At 44.2% G+C, this 19,858-nt stretch overlaps 1 protein-coding gene across 2 annotated transcripts in view; it reads right to left on the minus strand.

Annotated features, from left to right (window-relative positions):
- Positions 1–1,611: 1,611 nt before the first annotated feature.
- The window catches only part of SCG3 (secretogranin III), a 46,829-nt gene continuing 28,582 nt past the window's right edge, over positions 1,612–19,858 (minus strand). The window contains exons 9-12 of one of the 2 annotated variants that reach the window (XM_028706443.2): positions 18,748–18,825; positions 16,470–16,595; positions 7,892–7,972; positions 1,612–4,339 (exon numbers count right to left, since the gene is read on the minus strand). In XM_028706443.2, the coding sequence (XP_028562276.2) occupies positions 4,221–4,339; positions 7,892–7,972; positions 16,470–16,595; positions 18,748–18,825 (404 nt within the window). In that variant the 3' untranslated portion in view covers positions 1,612–4,220. The remainder of the gene's footprint in view (positions 4,340–7,891; positions 7,973–16,469; positions 16,596–18,747; positions 18,826–19,858) is intronic. The other variant, XM_077918521.1, reaches the window with a different exon arrangement.

The raw sequence follows: 19,858 nt of genomic DNA on the forward strand, positions 1-19,858 counted from the left end.
CACCTAAAATGCAAGCAAATTCTGCTTTTTGCTTCCAGCACCTCCAGGCTAGATCGGTTTCTATCTATATGACTAGTGAAACTACTACCTGCATCTAGCATCCTGTGGTTAATACCACCTCCTCCTATCACCTTCTTAAATCTTTCAAGTAATGCCCTATAGCAATCTGCAATCAAGTTCATTTTCCCACATCCTTCTCTTTAAAACCCACTCTCATTTCCGCCCTATCGCCTCCCTCCGCTAAACTCAAAATTAGGCTCCTTTCTTTTCTGCCCATTATGCAAAAGCTTGTTTGTCACCACTCCAGCTCCTACGCACATCTATCTTTGGTTAAAATGGGGAGCCTCTTACACCTCCTGTATCTGAGCCACATTCCTCTCCCTCTTTGGCATGCTACTCCCTACACCCTTTATGTATCTTCTCAAAATTAACTTTTTCAGCAACCCCAGCCACACTGTCATCTGACCATTGCCACCTAGCTGTTCTTTTAGTGGGAAATTGCAGTCAGCTGTAACTATGAATGACTGCTAGTTAATGAATGAAGGGGTTAAGCTCAGAGAGGTCTATTCCTAGACTCAGACCACACCATCTCACCTCCTCCTTCTCTTCTCTCACTCTATTTGCACCATGTAATCAACCAGGAAGGACTTGCCCGAGCTTGCTCCAACCTCAGACTGCTTGCTTGAAACCACCTTTCTGTATTTTGTACCCAGGAGTATTCCGCTTGTGTTCTCCTTGCGGTTGCATGGAACAACACATGAATCAGAACTTTTGATTTGGTAAGTATTTTAACCTTACTTAAGTGTGTAGTCTGTAGGGATAGAGAGAGGGGCAAGCACAGTAAGCAGATGAAATGGGATATGAAAACAGCTTATATTCCCATGCTATACTGCTGCTTAACTCTGTGACTGTTTTAAACTCCACTGGGGAGTGTGTTAAGCCCCATGTTTTGAAGCCAGGCATCCAGCCAATTCTTTTGTTAATAACCCACACGTGGGTCACACAGATCTAACCCCCCCTTTCCCCCATTCCTTTTTTCTTTCCAGGTACAGTAAGTCCTCTTTGGAGCTCCACATGTGTGGTCTGCACAGTGTCTAGCACATGCAAACCACTACACAACTAAAGTAGTCGCCAGAATTCTACTCATAGCTGCAAACAATCCCAGGAAGGCTTTAAAATATGTGGCAACTTTCTCTTCTACAACAGGGGAATCTCTGCAGGTCCTAGTTCTGCGTATGATTTAGGGAGGCAGAGGTGAGGGAAATGCAAGCTGTTTTTTTCCTACCGAAGAATGTTCAGACACTCCTAGATAAGTGAATGGTAACCCTAACCCTGGACTGGGTGCAGAAGTATTTTCTTTTGTCTGCCCTGATTCTTCAAACATTCAACTTCACTCAATGCCCCATAGGTTCTATTATTATAAAAGGAGAGAGGGAAAATGTCTCTATTTTGCTTTCCACACACAATGTCCAATCTTATTTACTTCTAAGTTTGTTCTGGGTATAAGCTTTCATGCGCATGCACACTTCTCCAGGTATCTGAAGAAGTGTGCAAGCACGCGAAAGCTTATACCCAGAACAAACTTAGTTGGTCTCTAAGGTGCTACTGGACAATTTTTTAATTTATTTTGACTGCATCAGACCAACACAGCTACCTACCTGAATCTTATTTACTTCTATCATGTCCTGCCTTATTCACATTTTTTTTCTGAACTCCAAAGCCCCAGATATTGTAACCTTTCCTCATGGCGGGGGGAATGTTTATTTCTTTTCTCACTTATTTCTTCTCTCTTTTAATATTCATCAAGCCATTTCCCTTGCGCAACTGGAAAGCCCATGTGTTGTTGTTGTTTTATTGCATTGTTGTTTCTTCTTCCCACTTTTTACAGTCATGATTATGGTAAATCAGTTGCTCCCCAAAGCTGTGTGCCACAACATACCACAGTAGAACCAACACAAGGAGTTACCGGTAAGTAGTGAAATCATGAAACTCTCCCCTGGACTCCAAATCCCCATCTGCAAAAGAGGCTGCCTGCTGCAACTCTGCATGATATCCAACTCTGGTCTTAGCTTTCCTCCCCAGCCAATCTCTGCTTCTGAAAGGGCAGATTATTCTGTCACAACAATTCAGGATATGTGATTGGATCATTCAGCTATTCCTGAGGCAGCAATGAGTAAACAAACCAACCAACCCCTGTGTTGCAAAATATGAGTCAGCAATATCAAAAGCAACACAATGGCCAGAAACAATTACAATTTGAAAAACTTTATGGAATAATTCAAAACATCAAAACTAACAAACTGAAGTCTCTGAAAGTCTCTGAAAGTCCTTAAATGAATCATGGTGCCAGACTTTACCTGGTGGAGAGCAAGCTGTGAAGCTTTGTATAATCAGCAAATGTCTAATTCTGATGTCCAGCTCTGGACTCTGCTGAACAGTGTTTCCGGATAACAACTACTGTTTTGTTGAATTCTTCATCAGCCAATTAGTTCAGCACTCGTAAGTAGAAAGATATGTAATTTCTTCATTAACCAATCTTTTTTCGAATAGATATAATATACATGAGAATGAAAAATATTCTGGAACAGTGCTCATGTGATCAGTGACTACATAATCACATGAGCACTGTTCCAGTTTTGAATTATTCCATAAGGTTTTTCACATTGTAATTGTTTCTGGCCATTGTGTTGATTTTGATATTGCTGATTCCTAAGGCAGCGGCAGCAGAATAGCCTGTCCTCTGATGAAGCTGATCATTGTCTCTTTGCATGTGCCATTGGAAACAGGCATGCTTAGGGCAATTTGGAGGCACGTTCAAAATTCATTTAAGCTTTATTTTTTAAAAAGACATGCTTCCCACACACTGCATAACTGTATCTGCTTAGATGTAAGAGGGATATAGACCTGATAAAAGTATGCTTCATCTCTTAGACATTTGGAAAACACTGGGTTGCGTTCAACTTGACCAGGGTTTCCCAAACATGGGTCTCCAGCTGTTTTTGGACTACAACTCCCATCATTCCAAGCTAGCAGGACCAGTGGTCAGGGATGATGGGAATTGTAGTCCCAAAACAGCTGGAGACCCAAGTTTGGGAAACCCTGAAGTAGACCCACAGAACTTAACACATAAAAGTTAGCCATGCCTATTAACTTCAGTGGGTCTCCTCTGAGTAGGACTAACACTGGATACAGTCCATTGTGCTAAATGGCCATTCAATCTCCAACAAGCTTGAGGGTATAACAGCAATTTCCTTCGCTGCAGGCCAAAAGTTCAAAACTTTGCATGGTCTGACTGGCAGAAGTGATGAGCAACCTATATTGATATTGAAACTTCTCATCCTAAGTACACTTCTAATTCTAGGCTCCTCAAATGCTTTGTCTTTAAATTTCTCCTTCTCCTCCTCATAAATTAACAGCTATTTACATGTGCCATTAGGCTACTCACATCAAGAATTCCATTCTTTATACATGCAGAGAAATAACACTTATTAAAGAACTATGAAGGTGTGTTAATGACAACATTGCTGGTGTACCTGACCATAGCAATGCCGTGACAAAACAGTTCCTTCTCCCTGTAAGATCTACTTTAAAGGCTTGATGCAGTGTGTCGAACATGTAGCAGCTACTCAGTGGCACACAGACAGGGACACAATACAGAATGCACCAAACAGCGAGGAAATGGCGACATACAAATTCAAACGGGACCATCTTTGACACTAAATAATCGGAACGACAAATGGGAACCCGAATGTGAGATTTCTTAATATTTAGTTGCATCGTTCTCATCCTAATAATGCCCTTTGCAAATGCAGAGAGTGGCATCTCTACAAAGCCACTGAATGGTGGAACAAGTTGGCGGATGCTGGGCGTGAGGGGGAAGAGATATTTTCCAAAAGCATCCGCCTTCCCTAGAGGATGTTAGAAATTAGGCTAACGGCAACATGATGCCAGCATTTTATCCTGTTGACTAGAAAGTGGGCAGCAAAAAAACCCTGCCTTAAGTGGAATGGTTGATGTGCAGGGGAAAATGAAGATGCAGTCATAGTGGGTTGTGAACCAAGGCTTTTCACCTGGAAGAAATTCAGTACAACGCAGAGAGAATACTTTCTAATAATCTTGGGGTGAGAGGCGAGGGCAGGGAGAAAGGAGGTTGTACTAGGTGTGGGTGAAGCTCGACTAGAATTCCCTACAGCTTCGAGAGACGTCCCCTTTCCTGCTCTTTACAGGCTGCCATAGATACGTTTAATCACGTCTGCCTCTTCTTTATCCAGGATGCCCTTGTCCACGTAAGCGTCGGCTTGCTGGTCGATGAAGTCCCGCAGTTTAGAAAGATCGTAATCTGGAACACAAGAAAGGATTCATGCAGCAAGCCTCCTCGGTGTCAGGTTCTCCCAGTAAACATAACGTTTTCATTGCCAAGGGAGGGTTTAAAAAAGTTTTTGCGAAGGTTTCCTAGCGCTTTTAGAAGTCCCCAGTTCTTTTAGCACAGCACAGTGTGGCAGTGAAGCCAAACTTCAACCGTTGTCCAAACCTGAGATGGTGGTTAAGCCTCAACTCCTTAACCACACCCTGTAGCCTAATTTTGCCCGATGGTCAAGGGATAGAGACTTTATTCAGGACCCCAGGTTCAGATGATACACTAAGTCAAACCTGGACTTAGCGATTATGATGTGTTGTGCTGAAAGGGCTGGGGAGCAGAAGAGGCAGTGCAGGATTTATGTATAAGCTAAACAAGCTATAGTTTAGGGCCCCACTCTCTTGGACCCCCCCCCCAAAAAAAAATTAAAGGGAAAAAAGCTGGATGTACATTTCCAAAATATAAGATAAAAAACAAAATAAAACCTACATACAGCAACAGTGTTGTGTGTTGTGTAGGCTCCTATGATGTAAGTAATGGGCCCCGCCTGCTAGCCTGCTCCCTAAAATATCACTGGTTTGCTCATTTCTGTATATAGGGTGCCTACATTCTGCATTTGCAAATGGCTTTAGATACCTATTAGGTCTATAAATTACCATATAGCATATAGGTAAAGGTACCCCTGACCCGTTAGATCCAGTCGCGGACGACTCTGGGGTTGCGGCGCTCATCTTGCTTTATTGGCCGAGGGAGCCGGCATACAGCTTCCGGGTCATGTGGCCAGCATGACTAAGCCGCTTCTGGCGAACCAGAGGAGCGCACAGAAACGCCGTTTACCTTCCCGCCAGAGCGGTACCTATTTATCTACTTGCACTTTGACGTGCTTTCGAACTGCTTAGGTGGGCAGGAAGTGGGATTGAACAACAGGAGCTCACCCTGTCGTGGGGATTTGAACTGCCTACCTTCTGATCGGCAAGCCCTATTCGCTGTGGTTTATATATAGCATATATTCAACACAAAAAACAGTGACAATTTGTTGTTGACAAAGGACAGCTGGACATATAAAGGGCCCCATTACCTTCAGTAGCTGAGGGCCTCATCAAACCTAAATCTGGCCCTACAAACACCTCTTTAGAGCACACCTGCACAGTTTCTGTAAGCCACAGTCTGGCTTACCATGACAGGTGAATGCAGCATGTGGGATGTAACCCTACATTAATTTCCAGCCTAGAAATTGGCAGGACTCCCCTTCAATTTGTATATTCAGATCAGCGTACTGTGAAAATATCTGCAAACACAAAAGCTAATGACCAAGCCATCACATTTCACAGCACTCGCTTTCCAGGGCCGTTTAGAGAAACCGGATAATTGCTCAGTTCATTGTCTGAATTGAATGTGAAAAAGGCCTCCCTGTCACTTAGTTCACATTCATTGCAGCATTCGGCCCAACATTCCAGATGACAGGGGCAAATATATGGGGAATAAGGTCTTTGCAAATTTGCAGATTACGGCTAATTTGGTAAATATGTTTCACGGCACTCTAATAATTAACAGACAAAGCATGTCGCTTATCTCTGTTAAGTTCAGTGGAAAAGTATCGTAATGGGCACATTAACAAAAAATCAGCAATATCTTCCCATCTGCTGTCTCAATTAACACTGATGCCTAAGGAACACTGTTGTACCATTTCCCCAGGCGCGATCGCAGAGCTTTTCAGATTAATAATTCAAATACCATCGCCAAGTTTGTACTTGCTGCGCCATCTCATATCACTCTCCCCTTTCCCCCTTCATTGAGTCTCCTTTCAGATTTTCTTCCGTTAACACTATACGAATCTACACTAGCATCCCATACAAATATAACACACTTCATTCTCAGAATTGTGTGCTCAAGTCTTTAATTTCATTTTGTCCCGGTTTCGTTTAATGGAACGATTAATGATCTGTGGTCAAATGTTTGCGGGGCACGGAGACCTAAGGCTGCAGGCAGATGCAAAACAGGAAAAACAGCACAAATCTAAATGCTGGCAGTCCAGTACCTTGAAATGAGAATTATTTAGGGTGCAATGTTACAGCAATGGCTGGTTCCTATTGGGTCTGGTAGGGCAGAAGGGAAGGAGACCAAACGGTAGGTGGAGCTGGAGTCAATGACAGGCAGAGCCTCTCCACTGATTGGTTGTGAGCCAGAACTCAGGCAGGTGGGATCTGCTGAGCTTGGTGGGAAAATTGCCCTGATGAACTAGCCTCCAGTCCAATCCTATATACATATTCACTTGGAGTAAGCCTTATTGAACTCAAGGGAGCATAGCTCAGATTAGGCATGCCTAGGATTGCACTATCAATGTATGAGATAATTTTATTTATTTTTTAAAAAATGAAACCATCTACTTACAATTAAAAAACATTTAAAAAAATTTAAAAAACATGAAATCAAGATAAACTTTTAAATAAAAGAATGGAAATGGTTTATGGAATATTTACAAATAAACTCTAAACAGATAAGAACATTGGCAGGATTATTGTAATAATCTGCAGTTTTATAAGAATATATATTTAAAGTAGATGAATAAATGAGCAAATTAAGTTAATTTGGATAGGCAGAAAATATTAAATTTATGGAACCATAGAAAGAGGGGGAAGGAAGTCAAGTTTTGAAATGGTAAAATGATTGTAAAATGATTGAAATGTATAAAAACGGATATGCAGAAAATATTAAGAAATAAATTTATGGAACCACAGAAAGAGGGGGAAAGAAGTTTTGAAATGTTAAAATGATTGTAAAATTATTGAAATATATAAAACTGAATATCAATGTGTGTGTGTGTGTGTGATATATATATATGAAATTAAGGTTGTTCTCTACCTACATTTGTACAACGGAAATTATGTACCATTATATATATATATATAATGGTACATAATTTCCGTTGTACAAATGTAGGTAGAGAACAACCTTAATTTCATTTCTTGAAAGGAATGTCTCTTATTTATGTCAGCAAGTCAGCCCATAGAGTCGGTGGCGTGGTGTGAGGTGTGCACAGAGGCAGTTGTCCCGGGCGCAAAATTGCTAGGGGAGCAAAATTTTGGCGCCCAGTGCTGCCTCAGTACAGCTGCACGCTTCCATCACTGGGCTGTGGTGAAAACGGCGTCTCCATGTGAACCAGGAAGTGACTTCTCCAGACAATGGAACTCCTCCTTTTCTTATTTCTGCAGCTGCAATCTCTTGGGTGACGCGGACGCCGTTAGGCAGCTGAATGTGCATGCGTACTCTGCCTGTTTCCCTCCCTAGCACCCCCTCCCCCTCTGCGTGGCCCTGGGCACTGGCAACTCACGCTATGCAAGTCCTACGGTGTGATGAAATCCTATGATCGACTTTGTCTATTTAGCCATAATAAAGCAAGTAAATAAATTATAAGTGAATGAAAGCACACTGCTGAGCTGTAAAGTCCATTATCCCAGGGCTCAATGAACAAACAATCAATCATCCTTGAGGGAGGAGCTCCTCCTCATCACAAAAGCGTTTCTCCCACCCTACCTTCTTTCTTTCCTTGCTTGTTGTGCTTCTTTAGCCATTCTATGTTCTTTCTGATGGCTTCCAAATATGCCTCTGCTTTCCCTTCAAGAGGAAGAGAAAAGAGAAATCAAACTATTTAGGACCAAGTCCAAATATTCAGGGTAGCTATAGGCAATTAGAGATGGGGGTAGGGGGTGGGAATCATTTTGGTTCTCGTTTAAAGCGGAATCTACCAAATCCACTTTCCAAAGCAATCTGAGATCCAAAACACAACTATCCTTCGAAATTCACACTTACAGTTGTGCCTCGGGTTAAGAACTTAATTCGTTCTGGAGGTCTGTTCTTAACCTGAAACTGTTCTTAACCTGAGGTACCACTTTAGCTAATGGTGCCTCCCGCCTCCGCCATGTGATTTCTGTTCTCATCCTGAAGCAAAGTTCTTAACCTAAGGTAATATTTCTGGGTTAGCGGAGTCTGTAACCTGAAGCGTATGTAACCTGAGGTACCACTGTATATGAATTTTACGATGCAGTTCTCCAACCAAATGAAATGTTCACAAAAAGGCCTATTTTAGGGGGAAGTTGTGCACAAAAATGAACTAATATTATTAACAACACATTTATTACCCACCCTTCACCATAAGTTCCTAGGGCAGGTTACTACAATCTAAAACACAATATTAAAAATAACTTTTAAGGACTATAACTTTTAAAAAAAGTATTACAATAAAATGAAATAAAAAGGGTGGGTCCTGAAAAATAACATACAAAAATGCATCAGATTAGGAGAAATTGCTTGTATAAATTTGTACGTGAATAAGAACTGCATACAAAAACATGTTTCATTGCGAAAATGCTGAAGAATTTTCACGAGGATTTTAAAAGAAGCAAATTGTTGTAGAAATGTGGAGTACTGAGTTTACAATTGGAAAAACAAACAGAACTGAGAAAACTGTGACGAGTATATCTTCCCGTTCTTATATGCAATGATTCAGAACAGCATGTCTTAAACACAATCTATCATTAGAACTTGGGAAGGTACATTTTAAAAGGAACTAGCTCTAGTTCAAGTTCAAGATGTCCAAAAGGAAACATCCCAGTTCATATTTGCTCCTTTACGAAAAGAACTAGTTTGGCTCACAGTCACTTCAAGTTTACCCACATAATCCTTGGCATGTACCCCCCGTCAAAAAAAATCAGCATTCAGAAGGTTGCAAGCTGCTGAGCAATATAGACTAAGAAAACGTCAAAACACACACAAAGTGGAATGTAAATTATATAAGTTAATTTATCCTCCCCCGAATTATGATTTTAAGGATAATAATAATAATAATAATAATAATAATAATAATAATAATAATTTATTATTTGCACCCTGCCCATCTGGCTGGGTTTCCCCAGCCACTCTGGGTGGCTTCCAACAAAGACCAAAAATACACTAAAATGTCACACATTAAAAACTTCCCTGAACAGGGCTGCCTTCAGATGTCTTCTGAATGTGAGGTAGTTGTTTATTCCTTTGACATCTAATCCAGAACGTGGCTGCAAGACTGGTGACTGGGAGCAGCTGCAGGGACCATATAAAAATGGTCTTGAAGGATCTACACTGGCTCCCAGTACGTTTCTGAGCACAATTCAAAGTGTTGGTGCTGACCTTTAAAGCCCTAAACAGCCTCGGTCCAGTATATCTGAAGGAGCGTCTCCACCCCCATCATTCAGCTCGGACTCTGATGTTTGATGTCTTATTCTGGTTTAAATATTCTGTTGGGAGCTGCCCAGAGTGGCTGAGGAAACCCAGCCAGACAGGCAGGGTATAAATAAACTATTCTTATTCTTATTCTTGTTCAGTTGCTGGGAATTGTAACTCTGTGAGTGGTAAATTTCAGTGCCCAGAATTCTCTGAGGGAAAGAAGGAGGGTCAGACGCTTGGCAGCTGCCTGAGGTTGCCCAGTGGTGCCCTGGGCCTGGCAGAGAGAGCGTTCCTGGAGCCCAGAGCCCATTGGCTCCCGTCCTTGGCCAGGCTCTGACCTCACAACCAGCTGCGGAATCCTGGGGAATGTTTTGTTTCCTAGGAGCTAGTGTGGTGTAGTGGTTAAGAGCAGTAGACTCGTAATCTGGGGAACCGGGTTCGCGTCTTCGCTCCTCCACATGCAGCTGCTGGGTGACCTTGGGCCAGTCACACTTCTCTGAAGTCTCTCAGCCTCACTCACCTCACAGAGTGTTTGTTGTGGGGGAGGAAGGGAAAGGAGAATGTTAGCCGCTTTGAGACTCCTTAAAGGGAGTGAAAGGCGGGATATCAAATCCAAACTCCTCCTCCTCCTCCTCCTCCTCCTCCTCCTCCTCCTCCTCCTCCTCTTCTTCTTCTTCTTCTAGGAGACCAGGTGAGTTGCTTGAAAGGATCCCTGGCTAAGCTGAAAGGCCAGTCAGTTGGAGCAGTTAGCAGCCATTCAGATCCCTTCTTCTGTTCTTGTTTTAAAAGCTGTTCAGATGGATTGACTGACTTTCTGGACATCTTCGGTTTTCTACCCCCATGGCACAATGTCCCGCTGGTTGCGCAGAAGGTAAAGTCATGGGAAAGAGGGGAGACATCCTGAAGATTCGTGCCCCCACCACATGCCCAGTTTTTAAAGATGCTCCTTGGACCAAGGACCTTGGTTTTTGACCATTGCAAGTATCGTGCTGGGTATTACGTGAGCCAGTAATTTTCCCAGGGAGCTTTCTGAGTTTCCTTTTTTGCCACCATCCAAATTGCAGCAGAATTACCAGCCCCCCACCCCAAATATTCAGGAGAATGCTCCCCCACCTCCCAATCTCACCACCCACAAATAGGATGGCTCCTGGTACATTTCTGAGCACAATTCAAAGTGTCGATGCTGACCATTAAAGCTCTAAATGTCCTCAGCCCAGAATACCTGAAGGAGCATCTCCGCCCCCATCGTTCAGCCCGGACACTGCGGTCCAGCTCTGAGGGGCTTCTGGCATTCCCCTCATTGTGAGAAGTGAAGTTACAGGGAACCAGGAAGAGGGCCTTCTCGGTAGTGGCGCCCGCCCTGCGGAATGCCCTCCCATCAGATGTCAAGGAAATGAACAACTGATCTGACTTTTAGAAGACATCTGAAGGCAGCCCTGGTTAGGGAAGTTTTTAATGTTTGATGTTTTATTGTATTTTAAATATTTTGTTGGAAGCTGCCCAGAGTGGCTGGGGCAGCCCAGTCAGATGGGCAGCACATAAACAATAAAATAATTATGATTAGTAGTAGTAGCAGCAGCAGCAGCAGCAGCAGCAACAGCAACAACAACAATAATGGCGAGCCTTAACATAAGAAGAGCCCTACAAGATCAGTCCAGGAGCCCATCTTTCCACCAGATGCCTCTAGGAAGTCTGCAGGTGGGACCTCAGTGCAACAGTGCTCTCCCCACTGAGCATAACAGCCCTATCTGCTCCCTTCTATCAGCTCTCCACAAGTGCAGTCCACAGATGTACATGGGAGCAGGAGCTGCTTAGAAAGTGAAGCCATAGCATGCAAAGTTGAAGAGGAGAGAAGGAAAGAGAGTCAGGAAGCAGACAACAGACAGGGCGTTAGAAAAAGGGGAGAAAGAATAGTGGGAGCCGTGACTTAAATTAGTGCTTAAAATTCTATACCACTGTGAGTCACTGTTTCTACAGGGCAACCAGGACAAAAGATAACCTAATGTGGTCTCCAGTGGAATATAATAGTTTAATGGATTCTGATCGCTTAACTTTGCTGGAGCTTCACAGATGAAATCTTGTCCCATTTGATCTGTGTGGCTCATTCCCTCAAGAGCCGGTAATTTGAAGAACAGGTGAATTAAGCGCTAGCAGTGGGATAATATTTTTTTTTGTTTCGAAGACCATAGAAAACCACGCTATGGTGAATAATGCAACAACCCAACTCCCTTTGATTTATTATCATGCAAGTCCAGTGAATTCAATAGGGGTTGTGAATTAGATGGGAGTAGAGTTGAACATATGTGGTGAATTAACTTTAAATAAAGTATGTATTTACCGCTTCAGTGTCACCCAGGAGGATCTTTTGGTTTTTATGTCAATTTTCCGCCAGCAGATGTCAAACCTGCTATTCCAGAAATAAAGGCTAATTCCTGGGTTGCTGCTATTAAAATGCATAGCCAATTGGCAGCAGAATATATATAATTAGTCTCAACCTGTAGCAAATCATTTGAAATATGTATGGTATTCTGGTTAACTCTGTCAACTTTGCTTAATTAGGATGTAGACTACATACATGAAATTTGCATTTTTTAAAAATAAATAAATAAATCTATGGTTTCAACAAATTAACAATATTCTGGTCCTGGCGTACAAGACAGTCACTCAAAAGGAAGAAAGAAAAGCAGTTATTCACAAATCGGGTCCTCCCTTAAAGAGGGCACTTATTGTGGTGAGACCTGGACAACCAACACCCTGTGTTGTGGGTGGGTACGATTGGTCAGCCACAATACCCGATTGGTAGGTCCCTTGAAGCTGGGTGCAATCTGGCCAATGGGACACAGTCCAAACGGTTCGAGGGACCTATTTATGCCCATATACGTGACCCAGAGCTTCCTCTTTTGGCGTGTGCATTCACAACACCCGCCCACCTCTCCCTATATTTAGGACTGTGCGCTTGACCTTGTTATGCTGTTGTGTGTTGTCTGTCGTTGGGACAGGGGCATGGCAGGAATTTTCCCCACTTGGCTGTTGCCATTTGGGTTTCGCCTGCCGCGTAGCAAATCGTCACAACTTGTAAGGTTGCGGATAGGCTCTGGTTCAGGTGATAGGGATGGGAGAATGCTCTCGCCATCCCTATGTGAAGGGTATTCCGTTAAAGGAATCCAGGGACTCGATGGTTTGGTCAACCCCTGTGAGGGGGTTGTGCCCGTGCCTGAGTCCAGGGGGACATTTGGGTGGCGGAGTTAGCCCATTCCCGGCTTTCCGCTTATCCAGGTGTTCACCCTTGGCTGACCTATGCTGGAACCTGGGTCAGCGCTACCTGCAAGTGTGCAGGGAGCTAGTCGAACCAGAGCCTATGCAACCAATCACTTTCTGTAATCAATAAAGTTGTGGCCTAAATTCTGCCAAAAACCAAACCAAAATTTGAGTCATGTGTGAATTTATTTAGGGGGGAGGTTTCTGGGTCTGAACACTCAAATGCCTCTGTTATTTGGTGACTGAAGCTTTGAGGGCAGAGAGTTGCACAGGTCTTCTCAATGGCCACTATGCTTTCCCCAGAATGCTTTGGGTGGAGTGTGGTTCTGGGGCATTCTGGGAGGCAAATGGCAGCTGTTATCCCCCCACTCAAATATCCCAGAGTAGACTCCTTCAGCACGAGACCCTCCAGATATTGTTGGCAGAAGCTACTTGCTGGGTGGGGTGGAGAGGTTATGCAAACTTTGTGGCAGATGAGTCGTCGTTGTTTACTGGGAGCGGAAAGGGAAGGTGCAAGCTGGTGGGCAGTTCAGCACATGGCAAACTCGCCAGCAGGCATGCCAGTTTGCTCTGACGGGAGAGCCAGCGTGGTGTAGTGGTTAAGAGCAGTGGACTCGTAATCTGGTGAACCGGGTTCAATTCCCTGCTCCTCCACATGCAGCTGCTGGGTGACCTTGGGCTAGTCACACTTCTCTGAAGTCTCTCAGCCCCACTCACCTCACAGAGTGTTTGTTGTAGGGGAGGAAGGGAAAGGTGAATGTTAGCCACTTTGAGACTCCTTAGGGTAGTGATAAAGTGGGATATCAAATCCAAACTCTTCCAAACTCTTCTTCACCATCACCTCCCTGCCACCTCTAACTCTCTGCAAGCAACAGTGAGTCACTCACTGCAAAATTTGCATAGCAGTTCCGCCCCAGAAGGGAAACTGCTTCTAACTGGTTGACGGCAGCTCCCATCGAGCGCAAGATTCTTAACTGCAGGGTCATGGGTTCGAGCCCTAAGTTGGGCCAAAGATTCCTGCATTGCAGGAGGTTGAACTAAATGACGCTTGTGGTCCCTTCCAGCCCTACGATTCTATGACCATTGGCTGTTCTAGCTGGGTCTGATGGGAGTTGGAGTCTGGCAAAATTTGGAGGGCACCAGGTTGGGAACCTAGAATGTCCTAGAATGTCTCCTGGATAAAGTGAGGGAGAGAAATTTTGGCCGCCAGCCACCAACCACCAAGAGGGACGCAGCTACTTTTTTGTGGCAAGGGTTATAAAACCGAGTAGAAAGGGAAACAAAGGTCTGTTGCAGGGGTCAGCAACCTTTTTCAGATGTGGGCCGGTCCACTGTCCCTCAGACCATGTGGGGGGCCAGACCATATTTTGAAAAAAAATTGAATGAATTCCTATGCCCCACAAATAACCCAGAGATGCATTTTAAACAAAAGCACACATTCTACTCATGTAAAAACACACTGTTTCCCAGACCGTCCATGGGCCGGATTTAGAAGGCGATTGAGCCAGATCCAGCCCCTGGGCTTTAGGTTGCCTACCCCTGGTCTGTTGCAATTATAAGCTGATTATTATTTTCTGCACACACCCCTCCCAAAAGATTGACCAATCCCCCCCCCCACTCCTGACACCTGCAAATGGAGGAGCATTATTTTTGTATGAGGGCAGGGAATAAATTGTATCATCATCAAAATCGCAGATCAGACATCACTGCCAAGTTTCTGTTTAGCCATTCACTACATACAAGTTTGCACAAGTGGTGATGTGGAGAAGGGATGTTGAAAGCCTCCACCTCATCCATCATATGGGCACTTTGTTCTGAGCCATTCAGCGGGCAGCATTATGCGCTGGAAATCGACTTGCAGACGTTGGTTTTTTACAGCACCTCTCATGTTACAGACCAATCAATATGCCCGGCCCAGACTATTGAGCTCACTAATGATTTTACGTTCTTAAAAAGGGATAGATGCAATTAGGTGAAAATCTTTAGCTATAGTGGTGCACTGAATGTATTGAATTTAGGTCGCAAAAGTAGCATTCGGAGCCTGAAAGAAAAAATAAAGGACGCTAATTGCTCCGAATTCAGTATATCAACCCCAGTTATACTGCGTTGCTTAGACCAGAGGCTCAGCATTGCTTTCCTGTTTCCTTCTGTTTAGGGCTAAAAGCATTAATCAATCATTTGATGTGATAATCTTATGGCTGATTTATTGTTCACGTTTGTGACCTGCTCTCCAAGGAACTCAGCACAGTACTATATGTGAGGCCATTTACTCATTGCAACAGCCTCATGTCGTTGCTTGGGCACTGACAGCTGCCCAGTCAGACCTGAGGAATGGAAACCACAGGCAAGGGGTTGGAGCCAGTCGATACTGCTGTTCTCCAGGCAAAGTCCCACCCGGACGTGGAAGACTTTGAGCTCAGATTCAGAGGAGGATCAAAGTGCACAACTGGACCACTAGCTTAACATGAGTCAATAGTGTGATGCAGCAGCCAAAAAAAGCTCATGCAATTATAGGATGCATCAACAGAAGTATCTTGTACAGATCAAGGGAAGTAATAAAAAAGGTAAAGGGACCCCTGACCATTAGGTCCAATCGTGACCGACTCTGGGGTTGCAGCGCTCATCTCACTTTATTGGCTGAGGGAGCCGGCGTACAGCTTCTGGGTCATGTGGCCAGCAGGACTAAGCCGCTTCTGGCGAACCAGAGCAGTGCATGTAAACGCCGTTTACCTTCCTGCCGGAGTGGTACCTATTTATCTACTTGCACTTTGACATGCTTTCGAACTGCTAGGTTGGCAGGAGCAGAGACCGAGCAATGGGAGCTCACCCCGTCGTGGGGATTCGAACCGCCGACCTTCTGATCGACAAGTCCTAGGCTCTGTGGTTTAATCCACAGTGCCACCCACATCCACTCTATTCTACCTTGGTCAGACTCCACCCTCAAGTACCATGTCCAGTTCTGGGTGCCACAATTTAAGAAGGATATTGACAAGCAGAGCAGGGTGACCAAGTTGATAAATGGTCTGGATAGCAAGCCTTATGGGGAACACTTGAGGGCGTTGAGGATGTCTAAGCCTGGAGAAGAGATGACTGAGAGGTGATATGATCAACATCTTCAAATATCTGAAGGGCTGTGACACGGATGATGGACCCAGCTTGTTTTCTGCTGGTCCAGAAGGTAGGGCCCAAACTGATGGAGATTCAGACTAAACATTAGCAAGAACCTTCTCTGATGGCAAGAGTTGTTTGACAGTAGAACGGACTCCTTTGGAAGCTGGTGAACTCTCCTTCACTGGAGGTTCTCAAACAGAGTTTGGATAGTCATCTGTCAGGGATTCTTTAGCTGTGACTCCTGCATTGCAGGGGGTTAGAGTAGATGGCCTCTGGGGGATCCCTTCCAATTCTACAATTATATTCTTTTATGATTCTATACTAGTAGGGATGTGCCTTGAGGCTCTGCTTCTAGGCTTCCCAGAGGCATCTTGTCGGCCACTGTTAAGAGACGAGGATGCAGGGCTTTTTTTACGTATGGTCTTTGGCAACCAGCCACAACAATAATTTCATAACATAAGGTTTTGAAGACACATGCCGGAAAAAACCTGGGGGGCTGGATCTGACAATGGCAGCAGCAAGGACAGGAACCTCTCCTTACCTTTGGGCTCCTCGTCGTTTCCTGTGTTTTGTTCTTCGGCTTTTGTTGAATCCTTCAGCGTTTCGTATTCTTTTTCCATCTTCGCTGCTGCGGCTTTTGTGCTGTCGGCCTCTTCGGTGCTCTTGTCTGCGGGGGTGGGGGGGGGTGGGTTGAAAGCAGAAGGTTTCCCTGTATCATCTCAACCGCATCATTTCCTGAAAGCACACCCGCTCACCCTTACGCACCGAGTGGAATTGGAAGCGCCGTTTTGCTGACTTCTTTCTGCCAGGAGTACATTAGGGCTGTGTACACACCGTGCATTTAGAACGTGGTCAAAGCACATGGCTAGAGTTCCCAGGTTCTTTGGGGGGAAGTCAAGCATTTTAAAGGTGCTTTAACTTTATCTTGTGTGCACAGTCCTACTTTACAGAGGACACCCCTCTCTTTAAAGGGCTTTTTCATCCAAGTCTTGCTTAAAGATAAAGAAACTTCAGAATGGAGAGTGGGAGCTGAAATCGTCCATCAACACTGAGTAGCTCCCAGGTTGGCCTCCCTCACTTTGGTGAGGCAGATTGTGTTTCTATTTAAACTACAGTGGTACCTCGGGTTAAGTACTTAATTCGTTCCGGAGGTCCATTCTTAACCTGAAACTGTTCTTAACCTGAAGCACCACTTTAGCTAATGGGGCCTCCTGCTTCCGCCATGCTGCCGCTGCATGATTTCTATTCTCATCCTGAAGCAAAGTTCTTAACCTGAAGCACTATTTCTGGGTTAGCGGAGTCTGTAACCTGAAGCCTATGTAACCTGAAGCCTATGTAACCTGAAGCATATGTAACCTGAAGCGTATGTAACCCGAGGTACCACTGTACATAAATTATGTCTAAATGTGCGTCTTTACCTATAAATTTACAGAAATTATGTCTAAATGTGCACCTCTACCTATAGATTTGCAGGTGCAAATTTGCTGCAAACCTGTGACTTCCGATGGCACCAAAATCTCTACCCTAGTAAAATGTTTATAGCTGCTATAAGGCAGGTAGAATAACACTGGCCACGCTCTTGAGAGACAGTAGCTCTCCACCATCTCTGAACGACGCTTAGCCAGCAATTCCACCTGAGATCCTGTTCACTGAAGATTGAACCTGGGACCTCCGTGGGGCAGGAGTAACGGGCTGGCACCAATGGACACCTGCCAAAGCCATGCCCCAGCAGAAGACCCACTGCCAACTCCTGGAGTATCCTGGCCCTGGCTGCTCCTGTCTTGCTGATTATGGCTGGATCTTCAACTAAGCAAGTGGGTACTGGCAGGAACAAAGAGGATGATCAACAGCCCCATCTCATCTTGCCTGCTCTGTTAGGCCAACTGTGGATTGTGAGCTATGAGAAGTTGGGGCCATTCACAGAAATGAGCTCTTATACCTCTTAAATAGGCATTAAAAAGGTAAAGGTAAAGGGACCCCTGACCATTAGGTCCAGTCGTGGCCGACTCTGGGGTTGCGGCGCTCATCTCGCATTATTGGCCGAGGGAGCCGGCGTACAGCTTCCGGGTCATGTGGCCAGCATGACTACGCCGCTTCTGGAGAACTAGAGCAGCACACAGAAACGCCGTTTACCTTTCTGATGGAGCGGTACCTATTTATCTACTTGCAATTTGATGTGCATTCGAACTGCTAGGTTGGCAGGAGCAGGGACCGAGCAACAGGAGCTCACCCCGTCACGGGGATTCGAACCGCCGACCTTCTGATCGGCAAGTCCTGGGCTCTGTGGTTTAGCCCACAGCGCCACCCGCGTCCCTAAATAGGCATTATTCCCCCTATAAATAATCCTGGGAACTGTAGTTGTCAATGGTGCTGGGAATCATACAACTGCGAGTGGGGTTTCCTAACAATTTTCAGCACCCTGATCAAACTACAGTTCCTAGGATTCTTTGGTGGGGAGACATGGCTGTTAAAAGTGACAAAAAAACTGCTTTAAATTTATGGTGTGGATGTGTCCAAGATCCACTGGGAGCATCTTGCCCGAGGATCTGCCACTGAACCTTCTGCAAGCAGATCATGTGTTCTGTTACTCATCTATACGCTTTGGGGAGCGATAGCTCTCAGGTAGAAAACCAACCCAAAGAACCCAGACTAAGGCAATTGGGAAATTACGGGAATCAAATTACACCAAGGAATATAGGATTTTCACGACAGAAGTCTTTTATTATTTAAATTGATTGGACAGCTGTGCAATAAGCAGTTGATTATATCTACTGGGAACAAAGCTATAAAAGCAACGCAATATCAGAATAAATAAATACCTGATGGCAGCTTGTTTTTGGTGCTGGGCTTTTCGAGTTTCTTTCTTGTCTGTAGAGCTATCATTGCGTCCAGGTTTTCTAGAAAGTAGAAGCAGAAGATATTTATCCTTGCACATTAGAATGGGCTTATGTGAAGCTTGATTTGATGGGTTTGCAAAGTAATGAATTATTCCCTTGCATTGAGGAAAATACAGGTTTTCAGATGTTTAAAAAGCTATTGAGCACATAGGATGAAAATAGGTAGATGGAAGTCCACAACAATTAAAATACATAAGGAGATTTAATCCATATGGAAAGGCATTACATACAAAACAATGCTACTCTAGGACTAAATCACGTTGAATAGTATATAACAGAAGATACATATTGAATTATTTTGTTTTTGTTATTGTTTTTGTCTTGTCTTTATTTTTTATTTGCTCCCCCCCCCTTATCTTTCTATTTAAAGACATTGAGATGTATGGTTTCTAACTTTTATATTATTTGACTTGTCAATGTATGTATTTGTTAACTATGTATTTATTTGCATGTTTGAAAATAAAAATAAAAAATAAAATAATGCTGCTTATAAAATACCAAGAACCAAAAATGAAATCTATTCATAGACATGCCTGCTGCATTCGACAAAAGGCCAGTTTAATATTCTTCCGTTTTAACTGAGGAAGAGGGAATATGTAGCAGCACCAATGTCCTGCAGTTATGCCTACAGCCAGAGGAGAAATGAAAACGATTTCAGAAGGGGTGCATGGGGAATGGGGACTTCTATGACTGTGGGGAACCTTCAGACTCTGGGCCTGTCAGAGGCCTATGAGGCAAATTTTCCAAAACCACACCCACCTGTCAATCAAGTGACATCATTTCGAAGAGTGGGTGATGTCAGCTGATGGATGAGTTTGTGTTCAATTCTGTGCTGATTGCACACCCCAGTTTCCTGCGAAGAGCTGACATGTGCAGCCAGCTCCCCAGGATTTAACCCCCTGCTAATCAGTTGATGAGGGACGCGGGTGGCACTGTGGGTTAAACCACAGAGCCTAGGACTTGCTGATCAGAAGGTCGGCGGTTCAAATCCCCACGATGGGGTGAGCTCCTGTTGCTCTGTCCCTGCTCCTGT

The sequence above is a fragment of the Podarcis muralis genome, chromosome 14 (genome assembly GCF_964188315.1).
Source record: "Podarcis muralis chromosome 14, rPodMur119.hap1.1, whole genome shotgun sequence".
Taxonomy (NCBI): Eukaryota; Metazoa; Chordata; class Lepidosauria; order Squamata; family Lacertidae; genus Podarcis; species Podarcis muralis.